General features: G+C 30.9%; 3 protein-coding genes across 4 annotated transcripts; 1 reads left to right on the top strand and 2 right to left on the bottom strand.

Annotated features, from left to right (window-relative positions):
• Positions 1–7,120: 7,120 nt before the first annotated feature.
• On the bottom strand, positions 7,121–8,675 carry LOC104780243 (NAC domain-containing protein 55). Its single transcript, XM_010504750.3, has 3 exons — positions 8,314–8,675; positions 7,963–8,231; positions 7,121–7,874 (listed from the first exon to the last, which is right to left on the bottom strand). The coding sequence occupies exons 1-3, from the start codon at positions 8,492–8,494 to the stop codon at positions 7,365–7,367; spliced, it is 960 nt and encodes a 319-aa protein (XP_010503052.2). The 5' UTR covers positions 8,495–8,675; the 3' UTR covers positions 7,121–7,364.
• A 3,315-nt stretch (positions 8,676–11,990) lies between these two features.
• Positions 11,991–13,718, bottom strand: LOC104704891 (vacuolar protein sorting-associated protein IST1-like). Of its 2 annotated transcripts, none has more exons than XM_010420906.2 (5): positions 13,603–13,718; positions 13,101–13,193; positions 12,877–13,009; positions 12,671–12,774; positions 11,991–12,576 (listed from the first exon to the last, which is right to left on the bottom strand). In XM_010420906.2, the coding sequence occupies exons 2-5, from the start codon at positions 13,181–13,183 to the stop codon at positions 12,156–12,158; spliced, it is 741 nt and encodes a 246-aa protein (XP_010419208.2). In that variant the 5' UTR covers positions 13,184–13,193; positions 13,603–13,718; the 3' UTR covers positions 11,991–12,155. The 2 variants fall into 2 exon arrangements, with proteins under 2 accessions (XP_010419208.2, XP_087363070.1); XM_087506944.1 differs by having other exon boundaries at positions 13,342–13,644.
• A 1,206-nt stretch (positions 13,719–14,924) lies between these two features.
• LOC104780234 (uncharacterized) lies at positions 14,925–16,734 on the top strand. The gene is made up of 3 exons (XM_010504742.3): positions 14,925–15,274; positions 15,951–16,156; positions 16,257–16,734. The coding sequence occupies exons 1-3, from the start codon at positions 15,185–15,187 to the stop codon at positions 16,486–16,488; spliced, it is 528 nt and encodes a 175-aa protein (XP_010503044.1). The 5' UTR covers positions 14,925–15,184; the 3' UTR covers positions 16,489–16,734.
• The last annotated feature ends 1,435 nt before the right edge of the window (positions 16,735–18,169 follow it).

The following is an 18,169-nucleotide window of genomic DNA, read 5'->3' as shown; positions in this document are numbered from 1 at the left end:
ATATAGGAATGGAAAAAAACAAACAAAATCAAAACCCATTTCATGTGATTTTTATAAGTTTCGATTACTTTTTTGTTAATTTATTTACTTTTTTTTTCCAACGTCATAAGATATGATTATAACCATGCATATTTTCTCGACCACTTAAAATTATATTTGTAATGATGTATTCAGATTCCTAGGAGTGGTTTTTATTTTATGATTTTTTTGAGTTTTGACTTCCTATACCATGATGTGATATTTCCTTCTCTCTCTCGTAGATTTCTCTTGTATTCAATTCAAACTATTCATAAACCAAATTACAAATCTGTTTCCCAGGTTTTTGTCTTTAGAGCACTTTATTTTCTTTTGCAAAACAAAGAAGAAGAAAAAAATAACAGTGAAGAAAAAGAAAGAAACGAGAAATGTGGACCATATTATATACACACGTTGTACCAACTCAAAATAAATGTTTGCCTCTAATTAGTCAATTTAACTACATCATTTCTTAGTCACATCCATCAGATCAAAGAGACATCCTTCTATTTGCTTTGCCTTCACAAAGATTTCTAGTGCTTTACATGCTTGCACACCACTTCTTTTTTTTGCTTACGTTCAGAATCTCAACAACAGCACACATATATATTTTGATTATATAATTATAACAAAACCTAATAGTTTTACAATTTTTCTTACCAAAATTATGTACTTGAAAGTATATGTAAGGGGACCCTATTTGGAAGTGTTATATTCAAGAGAACGTGGTTGCTGGATACTGGGCTTATCCCGTATGTCAAACTGTCAATGTTGGTTTAGTTTGAAAAATCAACGTATAACAATCTTTGATTGATAAAGATTCCAGATAAATAACGATGTTCTCGTGCAATCACATACAAATTGAAAAAAAAAAAAAAGAACTTCAATATATGTAATATGCATAGATTTGAAATTGTTAAAAATATTTTATTTAATTTTCAATAAGCAGGAGTTTTTTTAAGTTAAAAATATTCATAATTTATCAATGTTATATAATTATGTAAACTAAATAAATATAGAGTCCAATTGGTAATGCACATAAAATTATACAAAAATATAAATTAGAATTTTAAACTGTTACGAAACAATGTAAAAGTGTAAAGAAAACGTTACAAGAAAGTTATATAAAAAGCTGAGAGTAATGTTTTTACGAAAAAAGTGTAAAGAAAACGTTACAAGAAAGTTATATAAAAAACTGAGAGTAACGTTTTTACGAATAAAGTGTAAAGAAAACGTTACAAGAAAGTTATATAAAAAACTGAGAGTAACGTTTTTTAGAAACGTTTTTGGTACCGATTTTGTTATTGCTAACGTACTGTCAAAACGATACATCCCATGCCAAAAAGATACATAGTTACCAACCAAACCCACAATCAATACAAAATAACAATATGATTTTGCGCTAATACAAACGAATCAAACAAAAAGAACTATCATTTGGACTAGAGGCAAAAGAAATCTCAAATGGCAAAATACCAACACTACTAGCTAGTATATTAAAGATACGCACCGATAGCCTAATTACCAACTAGTTTTAAAGTTGAAACACTTAAAATTTAACAATTTCGGTAATCTGGATCGTAATAATTATAAATATACTCCAGCTAAAACACATTAATATAAGTGGGATGCCAGGGCAATTCAAACATTTAAATATTTAATTTTTACAATTATGCATATTATATAACAAAAACATGACATGTATTGTATATTGTACATATATATATATATATATATGTTCGCAAGGTTGGTAAATTTCACTCTACTACAAGTATTTAATAATAGTAAACCTAACTTCAAGCTTTTTATTGTATTTAAAACTTTCCTCATAAAAAAATCTTTATGGAGAAAAAACGACCTACTTACAAATAACTCACTGTGTGAACTTTTATAACAATAGCTTTCATCATGTGATACAACACTTTTATTCTATTTAGAAAAATATCTATGCCAAATTAAACGTCATATATATCACACACACGGTCTTATATATGTAACATGACAAGCCAAACATCGGACGATTGTCAAACTAACATTAATATTACAATATTTCCTAGCTTAAAGGAAAAAAACATTGTGCTATAACTATTAGATCCAAGCAACTTTGTAACTACAAAGGTACCTACATTAGATTCATACTATTGATTTATATCTATATCTGGCGGTTCTAGCTAGTAATCAGGTCGACAGGTCCTATATATGCGACGTCTTGGTGCTAGGTGCCATCTTAACCGAGTCAGTCAATACGATATCTAGACTCTTAATTCGATCGAGAAAATTATTTAAATTAATGTAAATTTAGATCCAAAAATTAGGTTGCTAGTTAGTGATCACTCAATTTTTAATTAGTTTTAAGACACATGTCTTTGAGAAACTAACTAGGATGATTTAACTGTTTAATTATTCAACGTGTTTAATGTCTTATCCTTTTTTCCAAAAGAATATGCTTTCTTCAAACTAATATGGGTCTTTTCCCGGATATAACGAATTCATCAGCAGTGAACATATTATACCTTTTTAGGTTGATTTCTCTTTCAAATGGTGGAAATAGTATATGAGGTTTCGAGACTTCCTTTATATATCTTACAAAGTATTTGGTCTGGAAATGATCTTATAAATACCTTATGTATACTTATATTAGTCAAATCTCCAAGAGTTGAGAATAAAATTAACGACAACACATGATTCTTATGACATCAAGCAAAGCTACAATTTTCTTTTATTATTTCTTATATACAAAACGGATTTCACAAAAGCTCTTTTTGCATGACCCTTTTAATTTTTGTAATGCGTGCTCCTGTATTTGTTTCACGAAGAAAACGCTGTTAGTTCTGTTTTTCAATTGATATAAATAAGTATAATATACATATTAATACACATATATATATATATATGTGTGTATGTTATACGTAGTATCCAAAAACGAAGAGTTAACATAAGAAACTTGAGATTAATATAAGAAGTAACTATAAGTTTATAACACTACTTTTTGACAAAAATAATAATTTTAATACTACTTCGAGAATTAAGTATGTGCTTACGATTTAATAGATCAAATTTTTCATCATCTCGCCACGCCACGCACTGTTCAAGTGAAGTAGTCACTGATCATTCCAAAATTCCAACACGGTCCAGATATTTTTTTCTGATATGTAAAAAGATGTGTGCGTACATACATGATACATCTCTCTAATTTTTCTTACGTATACATCTAGAGTTATATCCATAACTGAAATACGACGTCGTCGTTGTTAACTAAATTCTCGTAACAAATTCAAAACTATGAGTCTAACTAAGAAAAAACCATATTTAATCTTTATAAGAAAACTAATAATATAAATCAATTTCAAAGCACAAGTTTTTGAACATTTTGTTATTTTTAAGTTCACTTTCTACATTATATATTATATATAATTATCTTTGTTATCTTAATTTTTTTACCGAATTTTTTTGGAGAATTAGTCATGTGTAATGCCTACAACTTGACGTAAAATATACGTAAGTATTTTTAAGAGATATGATCTAGAGATATTAATGGCCATGATTAATTATGCCTGATGTAAGAATCAATCAAGTAGATTAAGACATGATTCTGCTGAGACTTTGCTTTATTTTTTCTTTCTTATCCTTGTCTTTAAGCTTAAAATGGAAAGTGATTAAGGACCTCCTCAATTGTCTGCTTTGTTAAATATACTTCATGACCTTCTCGACGCACCGGAAGGTCACACAAACAATGGTAGAATCACCAGCAAAAGAAAAAAGTTGTCTAGGTTAAATGTATTTTATTGTAAATGTCACTGTTAGATAACAGATACTATAAGATCTTGCATTATAATTCCATGTGTGAGATTTTTTAGGGTTGATTTGTTTAGTCTGAAATCGTTCCGGTTGCATGCATTTGACACCCAATTGCAATTGGCCAATTACATTAACCGGTTTGTAATGATTCACAACAGTTTTGAATTCTTCTTTGATCAAAAAAAAAAAAAAAAACTTATCTTCAGTCCAATCTCCGATCCTATGGTGCGCGGTAACGGACAAATATTTGTCTTTGACAAACTTCTCTTGAATATTAATTCCTTTTTATCAATTTCTCTTGGATATTGATTCAAGCATTCTAAAATGTATCCTCTTATATCAAATATATTAAACCATATCTTAAAATTTATGCATGAACAAATTTTTCAATAATTTAGCTATATTCTATGATAAAATGAAAGTTAAATTTCAACTTATAGGTTATCTTAATTTTACATATACATTCTAAATACATAAACTAGATATTAACTATATGTATTTTGGCAACTTTTATGTTAATGTATGCTTTATAAAAATCATAAATTGTATGTTGCTATGTTGTTAGAACTTAGAAGTATATATATCTCATAAAAAAATGCTTTTTTTTTTTTTGATTATCCGTTTTTGCCAACTCTCACATCCAGAAGACTAGAACTGATATGTTTAAATCAATCAAAGCTTCAAGTGGAGTGGAATCGTTTTATTTAGAGTGAATCGATTAAATTTTGAACAAATATTTATTCACATATCTTTCCAACTAGTGATACTGATATCTAAATATAAAGCACGTATATATAGACCTATATATTGTTGTGTGCATTTGAATTTAGGCAGTGGCTAACTTAACATCATTATATTGCTACATGATTTGAACTTATAATAATCTTACAGTTACACAGGTATATGAATTACGGAATAGATATACTATCATGTAGTAGAATAAATAAAATAACAAGTGAACTCTAAAAATCTTGTAGACTCAAGGTAGGTTTATAGATCTTAGATTTATCTCTTAAGGTTAAAAGTTATATACGTATGTTTCGTTTATCCTAAAGATAAGATGACAAATAAAATTGTCTGATGATCTCTATTAGCTCTCAGCCTCTCTCACAGACAGTCAGACTCAACTCAAGATAGTAGGAAAATATTCAGGAGTCGGGACCCGATAAGTGGGATTAATTATTGTATAATATATAAGCCTAGATTAACCAAGTTTTGGCCCATGGCCCAATACATATATTAATACAAAATACATAAATCCTATAGATAAAAAGCATGAATAGCCATATCGACACACTCTCACTTATTTGGGTAACACGTTAATCAGATATTGGTATGGAATCTGCCAGTTCTTATTATAGACTTCGGATGATATATCCAACGAGATGCAAGCGAATCTTCTGCAACAGGTTTTTATAAACAAACATAAAATTCATAGTATATATAGTAAAAGAGAGAAAAGACATACAAGGCATAGAAAAAAATACAATGTCAGTTCAGGAAACATCGTTGCCTCATTAAGAGAGTAAAGATGAATACAATGTCAGTTAAAGCCAAAAGAACAAAAAATAAAACAAAACAAATGTTGCATGATATTAATTTCATGTATATAATTAGCCTAATATTGACATTTTATAATAGATACAAAAAACAATTAATATGCATCACTAAACGGTCTAAATCCCATTCCAATGCCATGCAAATGCGCATTTACTGATAAATTAAATTACATGTGGTATACCCGTATATACGGTCGAATGAATGGTTACGTTGATTTAACGTACAAAAATATCTTGAATATATAAGGACCACAAGTCTTTCTATGCAAGAAGGTTACAAAGTATTAAACTCTAAACCTTCGTTTTCATGTATTTACGATAGAATATGCTATTCCAAGGGGTTGCGTAAAGCTTCGTCCAACAAAATTCACATGTAAAACCATTTATATTTTCCTTTTCAAAAATTGAAATATTTCCATGTCTGAATTAATAGTTCAGCCGTTCAGGCACCTTAATTGACAAACATCAAACGGAAATATTTTCATTTGCATCTTTTCACCACATTTTCATTTTCATTTTTTTGTATGACTAAAAAAATATAGTTTCGCAAGTTTGTTGTTTGAGAAATCAAAAGTTTTTGAATATGTATATATATATAAGGATAAATATTTTGAGTAAACAAGAGTCAAGTTAGTTGTTTGAGAGATCAAAAGTAACTAAAAATTGTGCAATCACACATTCGATTTTATTAAATTTTAGTAATTTAGAAGGAAAAAAAAAGAATAGAGTAAGACAAAGTCATATTGAATCTTTAAATTCCACAAATTAATTCTGTAAAGTTCATATATAGCGAATATTCATGTAAATTGTGTTGACAATATTTTCTAGTGAAAAAGAGGTTTTTCAGGCAAAAAAAATAATATTGTTTATTATTTAATTATGAAAATCTACTAAGACGAACAAAAAGCGTTGCTGTGTTTAAAACTTGTACGGTGTGAATTGTTACTATTTTAGGAAATAAATTATTCCAAACTGGTCAAACAAGCAGCCCATGCTGACTCACACGTACAATTTCTGGAAAACTCAAAACGGTACGTTCTTATCTCCAAACTCCAATTGGTCTTTAAGATTTCAGATTTGGCCATCTAATAATACTCTACATATAACCATCACTATACAATACAACATCTTTTATCCCATATCCATAGTCCTATTTTCTCTAACAAAATTTTTGAACGCTCTTTAACAGCTGTATAATATTATATTTTACTATATCAAACCTTGCGGCTTGCAAATGTCATTGAACATAAATGAATATATATACACAACTATCTCGTGCGAAATTTCTTTTATGTCATGTGTCTTTATACTTTTTGAATGACACAAGAAAAGTATATTTGTTTTATATATAGGCTAGAGATCGTCACAGATCAACATACATTTTTGGTCATGTTCGCTATGTTGATGTCGTGGTCAGCGTCAGCGAAAGCTGATGCCAAAGTCTCTATTGTTTGTTTGGCTGGCACTGATATTAAAACGATGAGCCATAGCGAAGAAAATCATATTCGTTTTGTGTTTCCTAGTTCATCGATATATTTTGGCGATTAAAGACTAGTGCTAGCCAACCTTTTTAAAAAACATATATGAATTGATGATTATTAATCGAGATTTGTTGTCTAACAAACAGGAATAAAAGAAATATGAGATGTTGGCGTGTGACATGTGTCAGGAATGATAATGAGACTAACATTTCTATAGTTTATCGTTGCTGTCCGTGGTTAGCAATTACAAAACTTATAGATCAAATATAGCAATGGAATCTGTTTTTTACTTTTTAGTATATATAAATAATTGATTAATACAAAAGATCCAGCTTAAGAGTTTACAAAAATGTAAAAATGTCAGGACAAATGACGACGAATATACAAATACAAGTCGTAGAACCTAAATCTTAACCCTGAAGTTCGAATTCTACCCTTAATTAATAAAATCTGACTTAGACCAAAAAAAATAAAATTATGTTGCTTTTTATATTACGTCATCATTACACAATCAAATAAACCCGAACCCACTATTTTGTTGACCTGAGTACCCAATTCCGCTAACCGGGTCGACACTAAAACCCTGGTGATGAGCCAATACGTCCGAGTTATTAAACCGAGGAATCCCCTCAGTCTGCTGTTGCTGCGTTCCACCGTCACCATAACGGATACTCGCAACGTTATGACTCAGTCCGAGTTCCGGTACCGAGTTCTGTCCAACCAAATTCGCCCAGTCAAAACTTGGCTCCCTAACTAAACCGTGAAACCCGGTTTTCTGATTGGTTAAAACCGGTCTATGACTATGAGGCAGCGCGTTAGATGATGAACCGGCGGCGAATCCCAAACTTCTGTTGTCAATCTCATGTAAAGATTCTAGAACGTCGTCGTATTGATGAGACGACGAAGATGTCGACGAACCATTGTTGCTGTATTCTCGACCAGTCGTCATTAGATTGTTATAAACCTGTTTCTGTGCGCTTGTTTGCTTTTTGTATATTCGACATAAAACCCAATCATCAAGCTGAACACAACAAAAAATATTGTTATTAATCTAGAACACTAGAGATACAATTTAGTTTATTATATTTTAATTTTATTTTTTTGTATACCTTGGTGCTTCCGTTTCTACGAGAGGGTTCGAATGAACGGTATTCATGCATGATCCAATTGGTTTTGGTGCCTTTTGGTGCTTTTCCAACGTAAAACACCAAAGCTTTCTTGATACCAACTCTTCTTCCTTCCGTCGAGATAACCTTATCCGTACCGGTGGCTTTCCAATAACCCGACCCCGCAACACGGTTCGGTCTAGACCCGTTCGGATACTTCCTATCCCTCGGGCTGAAAAAATACCATTCCTTTTCACCAAATAACGCCTTACCTACAATCAAGAAAAATAATTAGATAAAATTAATCTACAAAAAAAAAAAGACAAAACCTGGCCGGTTAAGGTAGTAACGTACTTGGTAAAACCCAAGGATCGAATTTGTAGAGATCGATCTCAGCTATGAGCTGGAGAGAGAAATCGTGACCGGCGGCTTTCCTGCAGAGATACTCAACCATAAGCTCTTCGTCCGTCGGGTAAAATCTAAAACCCGGTGGTAAGCTCAATTGAGCTAACGGGTCAAGTTCTTGGAGACCCATTCTCTAAATATATAATCTCCTCCCTCTCTAAAGAAACAAAGAAAAAATATCTTTGCACTTTTATCACAACAATATCTTTGATGTCTCTCGTTGATCTTTTTATTTTCTTTTCTATTTTGTATTTCAAGATTAAAGATTTCGAAGCTCTGCTACTTGTATGTGAATGTATATATATAATAATAATAGATAAGCATAGGAGTAATAGTATAAGAACAAGGCCGCCCAATCTTCGTTAACGTGCACCTACAATACGGGTCCCACTTTATGTTTATCGTGACACGTGGATCAATTAGAGCGTCGTGATTTATGCTATCCCTTTTGGTTCCTTGAACCTATACTATAAAGTTGATTTTTATATTAGTTCTTTAATATTATGTTGTGTGTATGACTGTACCGCCTCGTGTGATCTAAAAAAAAAATTGTTATATTTTCAAAGGTTTTTTCCCCAAGTATTAGGGAATTAACTCAAAGTCATTACAATATTTGTACGCTTGAAAATACTCGTTATTTTCCTGTAATTGTTTGAATGAGTTGTATAATTGTGATAAATATATATGTGAAAAGTCTTTATTCATTAAAAAAAAAAAAGTAGAGAAAGATACATTCTAAAAGTGTTATTTTTTGTAATGGGTATGTGCCAACTTTTTTTTTTTGTTTTTTTTTTGGGTCAAGAAAAAGAAAGGACAGGTGTAAGTGAAAGATGGGGGTTGAGTTCACTGGATGGTAAGTAACATGGAAAGCGTTTTTCATACGGATAGAACTACCACGAGACGACACATGTCTTATGTCTATGGGTTGAGTTAGGCGGGATCTTTGTCAAAACGCCGTTACAGATCAGACTGAGACGAACAACAAACACGAGTTGATGATGCAGACTCTCATTAATATTTTTTTCCAGTTTTGATTTAGCCAGTCTGTAATTTTTGATTGACTCCTAATCAGATCAGATTGTAATTGTGAAACGTGGGTATATATACATACATACAATCAGATATATAAGAAGGCTTTTTGTGGTTGAGAAATGAAAACATATATGATTTTTAGTAAGTCCGTATAACTCCTAAACATTTCCTTTTTTGTCTTGTTAAAAGATAACAACACAAATTCATTTCTAGCCCTTCAACTTTTGTTTGTACGTGGGGAAAAAAAAAAATTTACCAGTTAAAAGTAAAGTTCATGTACAATATCCATGAAACAAAATGATATTTGACAAATTTATGGTTGTTTATTGATCAGAGTTTTACTTTGGAATTAGAGAATAATTAAGAGTTTTGAACTATTAAACTTCGAATTCAACCTTGGCATGAATTCCGACTCTTCATAAAATTTCAGAATTAGTTTTATCAAAATAACTAAAAACACAAACTTAAACAGTACTTTGAGTTTCAATTTATAGTTTCCCCAATAAATTAAAAAGAAAGAAAGAGATAAAATTGCATTCTCTCTTGGAAGTTATGTCATTTGTCAGCAAATTATCCTAACAAATATATGTATGTAAGTTTACGTACGATGTTTTCTAGTGACTGAATTAACTGGCTTTCGTTTGATGGTTTTCTTAATACTATATGTAAATCTATAGAATAAGTAGAAAGTTAATTAACTAACAAAGTTCACACGACATGATGATGCTGTAAAAATAATTATAAGTGAATAGAAGAAGGAATTTGGGTTTCTTTCACTCAATAGCTTACGTGTCACGGGGCATCTGGTGTTAATTCGTTTCTATATATATATATATATATATATATATATATATATATATATTATTTCTCTTCCATTACAGGATCCAACAATGTATAAAAAATGGGTTGGTCAAATTTTTTTAAAGCCTTTACGCTTCCCCATTTTGGGATTTTTTTTGAACTTAATTAGGACTATAATATCCACACAGAGGTCTTAAATTTGAGATAAGTAATTGAAATACTGCTAATACTGGCGATGTCATGCATATATCATAATCACATAATGTGTTAAACCGTAAATTTAGGTCAAAACTCAAAAGACAAATTAAAAGTGTAAGAGGATACTATATATGAGAATTCCAACTTTTGACATGTGAGTTTAGATAACGGGTTTGTAAACCATGACGTACAATACAATTTTTATTAATCTGTAATGCGCCAGTGAAATTCAAACTCCACTATATATATGATGTTTTATGATTTAATGGTTTAAATTTTTTAATACTATATAGAATTCGACAATCTGGAGCACGATGAGCTCCATCAAAACTGGCTCCTACTAAAGCACATTTAAACGCTACATTATATATGCATAAATCTAGATATCATATTAAATAGTTCGAATTTATGAGAAGAAATAACGTTCGAATTTATGCATATATAGTTTTTATATATGTTACCGAAACATTACGTTTTTATGGTTTAGTTTTCGGTAAGAACATATAGTAAAAAACTAAACCATATATAAGCTAATTAGTCAAGTTGGCGAATCGATCATATTGAGTATCAGCAACTTGTGCATATTATATGTCTTTTCATATTCTTAAAATAGAATAGAAACACGATAAAAAGAGAATCCAACGATGAAGATGACCGTCAGAGATCAAACCCCCACTTCATCCAACTATATCTTATCTACAAAAAAAAAACCTATATCTTATCTTTACGTACGTTTGGTTTTTAAAATATATATAGTTTTCTTTGGTAAAAAGACAATAGATATAAGCTACTCGTGGATATTTGTAGGGTAATTGGTAATGTTTAAAATCATAGATTAAACTGTAGTAGTTAAGGTTATATATAAGATACGATTTTTTTTGTTTGTTTGTCGGGCAACAATGTCTTTCAAAGAAAAAAGAAACAAAGGACGTCTTATTTGTCTTTTGATTTCCTTAGAAATGTTTTGTTCACCTTTTTTGTGATTGGTGAGTTATGAGTTCATGTTAGTGATATGTAAGCCACGTGGTAAGTGGTAACAAACTAACAATAGTAGCCTCTGAGCTAGCAAAGTAGAGCCCACGTTATTGTTCGGTAACATCTTTAACCAGACCTCTCAATATCAAAAGCTGGAGACTCCTGGAAAAATCGTAGATATATATATATATATATATATATACATAGAACTAGAAAAACGCGAAAATATAGGTTTTGACGATTACTTTATTCGACGACGTATAATATAATCAGATTCTATTTGGGGGCACTAGAGTTAACACGTCATTTGTTTTACTTTTATTGACGCTTATCAGTTTCTGAGAAGGAGTATACATGGATGTTCAGTTAATTTGATGACTGATGTTGGCAAGATTTTTTTCTTTTCTTTTCAATATAAACAACGTCAATGCTAAACGTGGGAAAATCTCGGTTAAAGTCTTAGGCCAGTTTAGGTATCGAGAAATTTTCATGTTTGATTTTCAGTCCAATACACTTTCAGGCCCATCATTAGTTTGAATGACCTGTTTTGACATAGGTCCATCCTCAAGATTGTTTAACGACGTCTTAAGAATGTGAATTGTCAACACGTGCATAAACAATATGTCAATATCTAATGATATTAAGAAATTTTAAAATCATTGAATAAATGAAACGATAATTCTTTGTTTGTTTACAATAACAAGATATATATGAATTTATATGAAAACTTCTACATACAATCAAAACAAAACAACAATCTCAATCTCAATCCCAATCAAACTCTTCTATCTCATGAATGATCGATCTCTTCCTTCAACCTCTCCAACATTTGGACGCAGCAACTTTGTCCTAACAATGCTTTTCATCTTCTCCGCTTCAGAATCACCAATGCCAAGTTCATTACTTGCAGCTAAACCATCACTTATTGAATCCGCAGTAGTACTGGTCTGGTACTTTTGAGAAAGTTCCATTACAATGTCTCTAATTTCATCTTGCGGCAACTTGGTGTCTAGAATTTTGACTATCTCCGAACCCACGACGTTTCCTCGGCGCAAATCTACACAGTCCTTGTCAAACTCATGCCCAAACCTCACAAAGAACATGCTCTTTATGTATTGAAGCTCGTGAAGCTCCCCGATTCTTGATGCAGCAAATATCAGTCCGGCCATTGCTTCTTTAAGTACGTCTGGTAACAGATGAACATCGCTGGAGAAAGAAACATAAGGTTATTACTTATTGAACCGCTTAGGTTTACTGTATTACCGTACGTCACAAGTTATATATATCAAGAAGAAATTACCTTTGACGTTTTAAAATAGATATATTCTGCATGATGGATGCGCAGAAGTTGTCGACCTGATCGTACGCCAATAACCTTCTCTCATCTTCACAGAATTGTTTCGCCTAAGGTTTCAAATTCCAAACCACAAAACAAAATTAACATGGTGAAAGAAATTAAATCAATCAAGCAGAAGTAACATGGTGATTGAGAATAACTTCAGATACCTTTGGAAGAGCTTCTGAGAAGCGGCCATTGGTAAGGAGCTGAGCGATATCTGAGCGAGATTGTCTGACCATACATTCTCTTCTCTTCCGATGTAATTTGACAGAACATATCACATTCTTAATATGTTTTTTGCTGCAAACAAGAGAGATAAATTGAAAACTCGAACAAAGAAACAAAACAAATCATAACCGTACGTGTAAGGCAAGTAAATCAAGTTTCTTACCACTTGGACGCTTTTCTCCATCTTGAAACACCAAAGACGTTACTAAAGCAACCCACCTCTGACTTTGTTTTCATGGCGATCATTATTTGCTTTCTACCGTAGGAAGGTGAAAAGATCTTTGTAAGTTATGTATGGAAGTAAGAGCCTAATAATGAGATGTGTAAATATATATATATATATATATAGCCAAAAATCTATCAATATTATCCTTTAAAAGTATCCAGTATGTATTTTAATTTACCATGGGATTAAATCTGGAAAAAAACTGTTTTTTCTTTCTTTTCCGATTTGGAGTTGGAAATCCAAGTGCATTTCACGTTTGTTGTATTAAGGGATACATCAGTAACTTGACTAAAGTAAAAGGGAATACAAAAAAAACATTTCATATTCCATTCAGCTACGGCAATTCAATCGTCGAATGTTGTATTTTCAATCAAGATCTCAAGTTATACTGAGGACAATGAATGAAAATATGAAACTATCATTATGTGTTCTAGTATACCTTCTTTCGTTGGAAAGAAAAACCTCCGTTCTTCAATGAAATATTTTATCTCTTTTGCAAACCATTGGGAATATATTGTAGACTATATCCAAAATATTCGGTTAACACAAAAAAAAAAAAACTGATTAATCTCTATCCCAAATCAAATAAAAAGGAAATTTTTTTAAATAATATATATTGTATCTTGTTAAACAAATTGTTATTTATAAATATTATACAGTTAAAGATAAATATTAATGATATCATAAAGATTTTAGACATATTGTCTAGATTTTTTAATTTAGAGAAATAATATATATATATATATATATATATATTTATACATAAATTTCCGTAAAAAAAAAAGAAGCATGTTTTGTTTTGACATTATAATAATGCAAGAGGTATATATATATATATATTTGAATTTCTAATATGATAATGACAAAAGTCCCAAATTCATACTTTTGTTTTTTAATACTTGTCCCACATTATAATATAAGCTATCATTTGTAGTAAAGATTAAATAAATGCAGAACTTTCTATTTGTTTCATGATCCTATTAAATATTTCTGTATGCAAAATTCAAAGAAATTTAATATTGTATATATTGTTTAAATTGTATAATTTTCTATAATTGGTTTAATACTTGTCAACCAAAGTATTTGTCCCACATTATAATACATAAGCTATTATTTGTAGTAAAAGCTAAAATAAATGCAGTACTTTCTATTTGTTTCATCTTATTAAATATTTCTGTATGCAAAATTCAAAAAAATTAATATTTTATATATTGTTTAAATTGTATAATTTTTTCTATAATTGGTTTAATTTTGTTAAAATTAAATAAAATATTAAATTATATTTTGTAAAAAGAAAGAAATATTTTAATATACGCGTTTTTTTAAAATACGAAAGATGAGGGAGTATACGTTTTTGGATCAAATTTAAACTAATTTGTACATAAGGATATGTGAAAGGTCACGTATAAATAAAACATAATCAGTTGAAGGCCATGGTCATACTGAAAGCCCAATTATCGTAGCAGTATGGGCCTTTTATGAGAAACTAGCATAAAAGAACAAAACTAATAAGTTAAAAAATTATCATTATTACTCAAAACATGGAGTTATAATTAAAAACAAAGATTATGATTATGCGTGCAAATATGTATGACGACTGCATCGATTAACCAACTTGTTTAAAAACATTGACCTACAACGACAATCTTTATTATTATTGGCTTGCTACTTCAGGAAAGACCGATCGACCGACAAACCGAAAGAACCAGTTACCGGTAAAACCGACGCGTATTATACAGCAAGTCGCCAGTTCAGCCGGTTAAATCTAAACCATTCAATTCGTCTTCGTTAAAAACTCAGACCGTGACCTTTTAACTAATCCACCTTTTTAAAAACGTTTTAATTTTCACACTAATAATGTAATTTAAAACTGTTTAATAAATTAAATTATTCCATTAAAGCTGTGAAGTGTTTCTTTTTGGGTCAAACTCTCTTTGACCTATTTTTATCAATCACCAGAAAAGCTTGCTTCAGAGAGAGAGAGAGATAGAGAGAGAGTGAGCTCTGAGAAAAATTCAGCAATGGCTTCGAAGCTTGTAGTTATAATCGTCTTCATCCTCGATCTCATCGCCGTTGGGTTAGCCATTGCCGCCGAACAGAGAAGAAGTGTCGTAAGTCCCCACCTTCCCCCCATACTCTCTTCTTCTCTTCTCCTTTGCTTGATAGGTTTTGGTATTTTTTTGTTGCTCATTCTGTATCTGTGATGATTCTGTGGGGAAGCTCTTGATTAGTTAGTGTTTAGGTAAGCTTCACTCTCTGTGTATAGTGAAATCTATAGTTCGAATCCTCCATCGCTGCGATCTTTTGTTTTCTCAAGTATTCTCAGATCTGTTTCACCACATTCTTGCTTCTTGTTTAAAAATGTGTTCCGCTAAGTGTATACGAGCCGTAGCTAGCGTTCAATTGCAAAATTGTATCAGATTCCATTTGTATTTTGAAGGATCCAAATGCATAATGACGATTCATGACTTATAATTTCTATGCAGAGAGCTTAAATTGTAGCTGTTAGTAAGTTTATAGCTTACTGCATTGTTGTAATTTTACACATTTGAGCTACTAGAATTCCAAATCTTTTATGTATAGGACTTAGCGTGGATAGAGTTTTCTGCAGAACTTTCTTGGTAATTGTTGTGTATTTTGATATTGGAACAACTAAATAGCTAAAGATGAAGTCACATGTTTAGATCAAAATTGTATGTATTTGCTCTGCAAGATCTGAAATTGTGGTTTCTGTTTGTGTTTTTCTTTTATATGGTTAATCTTGAAGTAGTAATTGTTTTTTAACAGGGCAAGGTTGAAACGGATAGGGAGAAGCAATATGAGTACTGTGTGTATGGCACAGACATTGCTACAAGCTATGGAGCTGGTGCGTTCGTTCTCCTCTTTGTAAGCCAAGTCCTTATCATGGTGGCTAGTCGTTGCTTCTGCTGTGGAAAGTCCCTTAACCCTGGTGGTTCAAGAGCTTGTGCCATTCTTCTCTTCCTCATTTGCTGGTAACAAACCAATATACTACCAACTCTCATTACAATTACTCTTCCCCACCATTTCCCATAAGTCTTATAACTCGGTATTGGCTTCTTCTTTGATTTGCAGGGTGTTTTTCTTGATCGCTGAGGTATGTTTGCTTGCGGCATCAATCAGAAACGCGTACCACACACAGTATAGAAAGTTGTGGAACATTGACAATCCACCAAGCTGTGAAGTTATTAGGAAAGGAGTTTTTGCTGCTGGTGCTGCTTTCACTCTCTTCACCGCCATTGTCTCTCAGTTCTACTACGTTTGCTACTCTCGTGCTAGAGATGCTTACCAGAACCCTTCCTACTAAAAACTGTCAACTTCTACTGCAAGCAACGTTAAAGCATCCAAGGTTGGGGAATCTTCTTTTGTGTTTTGTTTAGTATCATCCAATGCTACTACTTATCCATTAGGATGTTTAGATTTTATGTTGTCTCTTAAAAGGAAACGCTGATATGTGATTGCTTCTTGTGGTATTCTGAGATCGTACATTGTTATGTCGTCTGTTGTAATGTGTGAATACTAAAAAAAAGAGTAGAAAACATGATTTGTGTGATTCACTGTTTTATTGGTATGGGTTTGCATGATTTAGGAAGAATGGTTTTAATTCGCACACTGAATATTTTCCCGTTTAGTCTGTTTAAAAAAATAAAAATAAATCATAGTTCCGGTTCAACTGAAAATGAACAAAAGTGAAGAAGGACCGAGTGAATAACTAACAATTTATTAACATCAAAAAATTGTTTAAGATTCATATATCTCCAAAGACGCAAAGCACTTGTCAGGAACCCAACTTGTAAGAGTAACAGATGGCTACGAATAGGGGCCATATCAGGCCGCAAGCGGAAGTCCTTAATATCATTTTCGTTGTTGTACATATAAACATGTTAAAATAGTAAAATACCAAACATCACAGAACATTGGAATGTTCATAGATCTCTCTCCAAGGTTAGTAGGCTACAATGTATTAGCTTAGTACAATGTTAGAGGTAATTAGAGGTAATCAAATATATTATATAGTATTCTAATATTATTAAAACGAAAGTACAATGTATTAGATGTTTGAAATGAAAATGAAAACTACATGAAAGTTGAGAACATTTATTAAAATTTTATACGAAAAGATATTTTTGATAAACTAATAAAATGATAATATGACAATAAAAATAGATGGGTATAATATCTGAAAGTCTATTTTATGTGTTATAAAAATATATAAAAATATTTTACTTATGTTTTGTTTATATTTAGCATATGTTTTGCTATTTTTTTGTTAATTTGTTACTCTATTGACTATTTTTGAATTTTTTTTTGTTCAATGTTATTAATGTTGTTAATAATGGTTTTCTTAAGATCCAAAGTGATATCAAATAAACAAATTTCAGGCCTTATTTGCATTTTTTAAATATAATTCCTTTATAACTTATTAGACTAACTTTTATCGATCATTTTTTTTTTAAATCCTTGCTTTTAAGTTTTTTTGATATTAAAACCACAGTTTTCAAAATTTACTGAAATTCTAAAATAATTTTTGTAATTGATATTATTTTGTTATCTAAAATAATAAAGCAAAGGGTGGGCATTTTATTTTCGTTATATGGTGAATGATCGGCCTGTTTAGGCCTACGGACATTTAACCGATAATGACATCTCTAAGTATTAAAAATTTAGCAGCAAAGCACTAGGATAGTATAATTATGAAGTACGAAATAATTGATGGCAGGCATAATACTCCAGCATATACGTTCATTATGGCACATGATAATGATATTCCATTATGATACGGAAATATAACACTTTTTCAAACTATTTTCAGAATGTGTATTAACAATTTTATATCCGATAATATAAACCAAAACACAAACCAATTATTTTCATATTTCTTTATATATTTTTCAAATGGCCAGTTGATTTTTTTCATCTTTTCACAAAAAAATGAAAATAAACTCCTTTTTCTCCTTATACATGTTGTAAGTACAAATGTAACACTT

This window comes from Camelina sativa, chromosome 1 (assembly GCF_030686135.1).
Source record: "Camelina sativa cultivar CO46 ecotype springtype chromosome 1, ASM3068613v1".
Lineage (NCBI taxonomy): Eukaryota > Viridiplantae > Streptophyta > Magnoliopsida > Brassicales > Brassicaceae > Camelina > Camelina sativa.
This window is presented reverse-complemented; position numbering and strand designations above follow the sequence as displayed.

Excerpts from the sequence above, each read along its gene's own strand:
- LOC104780243 (XM_010504750.3), bottom strand. The coding sequence starts at position 8,494 with ATGGGTCTCCAAGAACTTGACCCGTTAGCTCAATTGAGCTTACCACCG. Across the intron at positions 8,232-8,313 it reads CGATCCTTGGGTTTTACCAA|GTAAGGCGTTATTTGGTGAA; the intron begins GTACGTTACTAC and ends TCTTGATTGTAG. Across the intron at positions 7,875-7,962 it reads GTAGAAACGGAAGCACCAAG|CTTGATGATTGGGTTTTATG; the intron begins GTATACAAAAAA and ends TGTTGTGTTCAG.
- LOC104704891 (XM_010420906.2), bottom strand. The coding sequence starts at position 13,183 with ATGATCGCCATGAAAACAAAGTCAGAGGTGGGTTGCTTTAGTAACGTC. Across the intron at positions 12,775-12,876 it reads TCTCAGAAGCTCTTCCAAAG|GCGAAACAATTCTGTGAAGA; the intron begins GTATCTGAAGTT and ends TTGAAACCTTAG. Across the intron at positions 12,577-12,670 it reads TCTATTTTAAAACGTCAAAG|CGATGTTCATCTGTTACCAG; the intron begins GTAATTTCTTCT and ends TTCTTTCTCCAG.
- LOC104780234 (XM_010504742.3), top strand. The coding sequence starts at position 15,185 with ATGGCTTCGAAGCTTGTAGTTATAATCGTCTTCATCCTCGATCTCATC. Across the intron at positions 15,275-15,950 it reads CCGAACAGAGAAGAAGTGTC|GGCAAGGTTGAAACGGATAG; the intron begins GTAAGTCCCCAC and ends GTTTTTTAACAG. Across the intron at positions 16,157-16,256 it reads CTTCTCTTCCTCATTTGCTG|GGTGTTTTTCTTGATCGCTG; the intron begins GTAACAAACCAA and ends TTTGATTTGCAG.